This window comes from Salmo salar, chromosome ssa03, assembly GCF_905237065.1.
Source record: "Salmo salar chromosome ssa03, Ssal_v3.1, whole genome shotgun sequence".
NCBI lineage: Eukaryota > Metazoa > Chordata > Actinopteri > Salmoniformes > Salmonidae > Salmo > Salmo salar.
In genome coordinates, this window is record NC_059444.1 from 46,837,026 (window position 1) to 46,843,321 (window position 6,296).

Below are 6,296 nucleotides of genomic sequence, written 5' to 3' on the forward strand. Positions count from 1 at the left end.
AAATAATGAGCTCTCCACAAATGCCTAAGGAGTAGGGTTTAAGGGGCAAAATGACATTGAAGTTTGAAAAAAATTATAAAATTATAAACATTTATTTTATTCAAAATAAAGGTGTTGAAGTTTGAAGTTGAATACTGTTGTTTCTTTTTGCATATTCCCTTGTATAGAAATTATATATTTTTGTAAATTATCCCAAGTATATTGAGGTAACTATTTGCATCAGCTTTTTAAGTATCGTTGTGAGTATATATTTGAGTAGTAGGAACCCAATTTAAATACATTTTACTAACCTGAGTACCATAAGTAACTGAGAAGAAAACATTTGTAGATTAAACATAGAATATCAATTACGATAATGAGTAAATTCAGCAAATTAAACTTACAATATTAGTTCTGTAACTGATTACATTAAGTATATCAAACTTATAACATTAGTTCTGGGACTTGAAGGATATAAGCGGGTCCATTTTTAATTGTTCTGAACCTGATAAAAGTAAGTTGAATGAAAGGAATTTTTGAGATCATGTTAGTTGTTTGCACTTTATATATCTGAGTTTGTAATACACTAAAAGCGAAGTCTATTATACTTAAAAGATCCTCCTTGTTAGATTTACTTAAAAATCTGATGCAGATAGTTACCTACAAGCAAAAGGGGCACAATATTTTTTACAGTGTAATGAAAGGCGAGGGTGTGAAAGAAACATTCGCACAAGATCAGCCATCCACATAAAGAGACGCACAAGATCAGCCATCCACATAAAGAGAGGCACAAGATCAGCCATCCACATAAAGAGACGCACAAGATCAGCCATCCACATAAAGAGACACACAAGATCAGCCATCCACATAAAGAGACACACAAGATCAGCCATCCACATAAAGAGACGCACAAGATCAGCCATCCACATAAAGAGAGGCACAAGATCAGCCATCCACATAGAGGCACAAGATCAGCCATCCACATAGAGGCACAAGATCAGCCATCCACATAAAGAGACGCACAAGATCAGCCATCCACAAAAGAGATGCACAAGATCAGCCATCCACAGAAAGAGATGCACAAGATCAGCCATCCACATAGAGGCACAAGATCAGCCATCCACATAGAGACACAAGATCAGCCATCCACATAGAGGCACAAGATCAGCCATCCACATAAGGAGACGCACAAGATCAGCCATCCACATAGACGCACAAGATCAGCCATTCACATAAAGAGATGCACAAGATCAGCCATCCACATAAAGAGACGCACAAGATCAGCCATCCACATAAAGAGACGCACAAGATCAGCCATCCACATAAAGAGACGCACAAGATCAGCCATCCACATAAAGAGACGCATTTGCAATTATTGAACGGGGAACATTTTCACACTGTGAGAAATTTTACAACATGACGTCATAATCAGGACACAATCAGAACGATGGGGAACTATTTCACACTGGGAAGATTTTTACATGACAACCGGAAATAACTTCACAACGGAGTTGACTACAAATAAAAAGTTGGCAATGTATTTGCAATTGTGACAATCAAGTGAAGGATAAATATATGTTTCAAATGAAACCCAATATGACTGCAAATAATAGATAAATAGCCTACTACATAGGCTTATAAAATTCAATAATATTGAAATCAATTTTATGTTCATTCAATTGAGTTCCATTTTGCTAATTGTTGGCTACCGTCTGTCATTTTTGCCTCAAAGTATTTCATGATGTGTAACGTGCACAATGATTTGCCAAATATTGATTTAGTGCATTATTACTGAGTATGTATTACCCTGAAGATCCGACCCGCTTGCTTACAGCTGTACTAGGGTGGAACAAGCTTCCTGTGTAGATGAAGACATTGCAGAGCAGACGCGAGATATGGTTCAGAAAACGTGGCTTGGCTCTGTCTTAGTCTACATAGGAAGTCTGTTCGACCCTTGTGCAGCTGTAATGCCTCGATCACACCTACAGTCTTTTTATGTGTGCGACAAAAGTTCAACATTCCCCTTCTGCTACCGTTTCTGTCAAGCCATCGACCCATACAATTTGATGCATACATTCGATACAGAATGCACCACAGAGAACGGACTGCAACTGCTTCTGCAACACAATGTAGTAAGGCAAACGCAGCGTTTCACTGGAAATGAATGTACTTCTGGTGTCCCAAAAAGCAAAATATTGTCGGTGTGATCGAGGCGTACTGTAAGCAAGCGGGTCGGATCTGTTGGCTAAAGTAAACATTAGAATACGCCGCCGCAATATTTGCAGCCATATGTGATAATATCTTTCTAGGAGCTGATCTGTCATCAGTATAGTGGAATAATTATAATGTTTTTGTAAACTGCCTTTCTTTCGGGAACCTATTAATATTGACACATGCCTCAACAACGCACTTAGCGAACATTCTCTTTACCTGGTGATTTGGGGAAACGCATGTTACTTCGGCCGTTGTAGGAAAGATGCATTGTTAAAAACAGTTCTAAACCTAAATTCCATAGCTATCGGGCCCTGTTCAATTCCCCAACACACGTGGGGTGTGCAGAAGCCGTGTATGGGTGACAGTGTCAATAACTCCGAGAGCTGTCTGTTTGTGGAAAAGTAATCTGTAATTTTCAACCCAGAAATGCTATTTTAATGCAGTGAAATTCACCCATCAAAACCCAATAGGACACAGACAAGGGGTGGGTATAATTTGTGGAATGTTCCAACAGGAATCTGTTCCGAAAACTTTGTAAATAACAAGGTTTCCAACAAACAACGCATACAAAGTTGTATAGCGGCAGAATAAAATACCGGGTAGGAAGTGGGCTATTTCATTAAGTTTTTCACTCACCACGTTTATTCCGAAAAATGTCTGTTCTCACTCTGGTTGCCTATAGACAAACATTAAGAATAAGCTACGTGGTGAGTTGATGCCTATTCGGCAGCTAGTTAACTAGGTGAATTGATCATGCTACTTGTATGAGTTGTTTATTGGCATCCTTGTACTTTACGTTTTTGGAACAGATTCCTGTTGGAACTTTCCACAAATTATACCCACCCCTTCAAGGTTCTTATGAAAGATAACTTCAAGGACTGAGGCTACTGAAACAAATCGCAATATGTGAGTGACCAACTACTGAAATACCAGTTCAAACTTCCTAGAAATTCTAACATGGCAATGTCCCACGTTATTTATCCTCTACGGATGTTGATCTTTATGCAACATTTACAAAGAACAGAGGATATCTTACAAGTCCCCCAGTTATTGACGTCCTCATAAATTCACCCTAATAAGCTACGTAAGCAAAGATGTTGTTATTGATGTTGACAAGAGAACCCCACCACCGGTCTGGGAGGGATAGAAGCCCCTGGTGTAACCTAATGCTTAATACAAATAGACTGTTACAAATACCCTTACCTCTATTTTACTAAAATATACCAACGATTCAAATAAAACAGCGCTCTTACCGTCCACAGCCATAGTCGGTCTCAGTGTGTGTCTCTTTGTGGTTGCCTCAGTTATCGTCTCCCATTGCTTCTCTGTATCTGGCTGGATGGCAAAGTGTGAGAGCGCACAGTTTGTCACTCGCCTACTGGGTGCTTATGAGGCACGGTGTACACTGATAGACAGAGCACACCGTCTCGTCCCACCGTTTGTTTTCGACTCTCTTGTTGTTAACCCCTCCCCGTTTCGTGCCTGAACGCCGAGGGACTTTTCGTTGTTGGACTGTGAAATCACCAGGATATCGGCTCAGATTGATTTTAATTTAGGAAATCTGTTCCCGAGTATTCCCACGCATAGAGGCATATGTGATCACATCCCAATGTAAAGGTGTGAAATTATATCTGTTTGGGGTTCTTCCGGTCAATTTGCAGTGTACAAATGATGTATTACTATAGTTCTGACCCCCTGACCATCCACTCAAGGAAAAATATGGCCCATGGCAGAAGGAAATTCATGACCCCAAGGATAAAATATGAAGCCTAATTGGTTAATAATTTATGCTAAAAATAGCCCATTCAATGATAAGAGAAATATGTATCCATTGGGGGAAAGCCTAGAGTAGACCATTCTGATACACAACTGTCCTCTTCAATCTTTCTCAATGGCTGCAATTACCAAGATAGCAATAAATAAAATAATTATAAAGTGTAGGCTATTGCGAGGTCATTTGATTAGATGAAGAATGATTATATGAATGGAACAGAGATAATTCCAAGCATTGTGTTGTTCCAGTAACTAGATTTGTCTGATTACAGAGGACGTGTGGACATGGTTGTTCATCACCTGGATCCATTACTCCTGATGAAAGAATCAGATGATAGTAGAAAAACAGGATGGTCAAAGAGGGCCCGGATTTTATTTAACTGGGCAAGTCAGTAAAGAACAACCTATTATTTACAATGACAACCTAGGAACAGTGGGTTAAGTGCCTTGTTCAGGGGCAGAACAACAGATTTTTACTTTTTCGGTTCAGGGATTTAATCTAGCGACCTTGCAGTTACTGGCCCAACGCTCTAACCACTAGGCTACCTGCTGCCCCTGATGCCGTCAGCTTGACTGCTGCAGCTGCACTGAGACAGGGAGAAAACAAAAGGCCTGCAGCAAAACCAACTATCTCTGTCACTTTATATGACTAGAACGCCACTGGGCATCTTTTCTGTTAGATGAAAAACAGTGGGATACACGGGACTACAAAAAAGGCCAAATAAAGAAATTGGAAAAGGGACTATTTTAATGTAATCTCTCAACTCAGTGTGCTAATTGATACTGTGGGTTTTCAGATATAAGAAGCCAACTATGGAGCATCAGTGGTTTTTGTACAGCACAGAGATCTAAGTTCTACAGACTTTACAGACAAACACACAACAAAGTACTCGCTCTCCCATCAAGGCTTCATCACATGTTGACAGGAAGAGACCAGAGCACACACGCTCACAAGCAGACACAGGCATGCGTGCGCACACTCACCGGACCAGTTTCCTGAAGAAAGCACTGTGTGCCTAAAACGTTGATTAGATGTACCCATTAAATAAATAATACATCAGATGGATCCTCCTGTGCTGGTCCCATCACTGTCTGGTCCAAACTGTTATCCCAGTGTGTCTCTCCCTGGGATGGTGAAACTATTTAGTTACTTTCCCCGACGCCTAGCCAGATAGGCAGGGCTATCCTGTAAATAACTGACGGCAGATTCAACTTTCATCACGTCATTTTCTCTCATATGGTCACCCATTGCTGTGACATTGTCAAACCCCACCAAAGGAGAGATCGGGGTTCGCCAGCAGCGGGATGGGCATAGTGGGCCATTGATAAGACAATGGTATTTCTCTGCCAACGATGGTGGCAAGAAGCCTGGTCCCAGTTCAGTTTGTGCTTTAGCCAACTCCTCTGTTGTGTTTCTTGTCATACAGATATGACACAGTGAATGAGAGGAGAGTAAAGGAAAGAGGAGATGGTGAAGAGAAGAAAAGAGAAGAGAAGAGAGACAGCCAGCACCATACCACTCTGCATCCCAAAGCTAGCTTGCTTCTGAAGCTAAGCAGGGTTGGTCCTGGATGGGAGACCAGATGCTTCTGGAACTGGTTTTGTGGGGCCTGTAGAAGGCACTCTTCCTCTGCCCTCAAAACATATATATCCCAATACCTAATGGCAGTGATTGAGGACATTGCCCTGTGTAGGGTGCTGTCTTTTGGATGGGACGTTAAACGTGTGTCCTGACTCAAGATCCCATGGCACTTATCATAAGAGTATGTTAACCCTGGTGTCCTGGCTAAATTCCCAATCTGCCCCTTATACCATCATGGCCAACGAATCATCCCCAGCTTCCAGTTGGCTCATTCCTCTCCCCTGGAACTATTCCCCAGGTCATTGCTGTAAATGAGAATGTGTTGCCAATTAACTTACTTGGGAAAATAACAATACTTGATTTGCCTGATTTCAGATTCAGGGAAGTGCCTGTTTTCCTTAATTCTACACACATATTGAACACAAACCCTCTCCTGAAAGGGTTGTGTTCCTAGTCTCTATTTATTCAGGGGGTGCATCGGAAGATGACAGAACCCATTTGAGAGATAGATTTCTCTACTCCTCCCTCATCATCACCCCATACTCTCTCACTGTGTGTATCTGCTTTGTGAGAAAGATAGGGCAGAGGTCATTCTTATTCCACTCACACCCTGGTCCCAAGCCTCACTCTAATGCAAATTCTGATTAAATCTGTTCTGATGTTGTTGTTCATACACTTAAATCTGTCTGTTCTGATGTTAATCCTATGGACAGCAGAAATAGCCAACCCATTCTCACAGTCTTATCTC

At 41.1% G+C, this 6,296-nt stretch overlaps 1 protein-coding gene across 1 annotated transcript in view; it reads right to left on the reverse strand.

Moving 5' to 3' along the window:
• Positions 1–3,616, reverse strand: part of LOC106600622 (sterile alpha motif domain-containing protein 10) — a 200,041-nt gene extending 196,425 nt beyond the window's left edge. Inside the window, exon 1 of the mRNA XM_014192113.2 lies at positions 3,447–3,616. Within this exon, the coding sequence (XP_014047588.2) occupies positions 3,447–3,459 (13 nt within the window). The 5' untranslated portion in view covers positions 3,460–3,616. The remainder of the gene's footprint in view (positions 1–3,446) is intronic.
• Between the last annotated feature and the right edge of the window lie 2,680 nt (positions 3,617–6,296).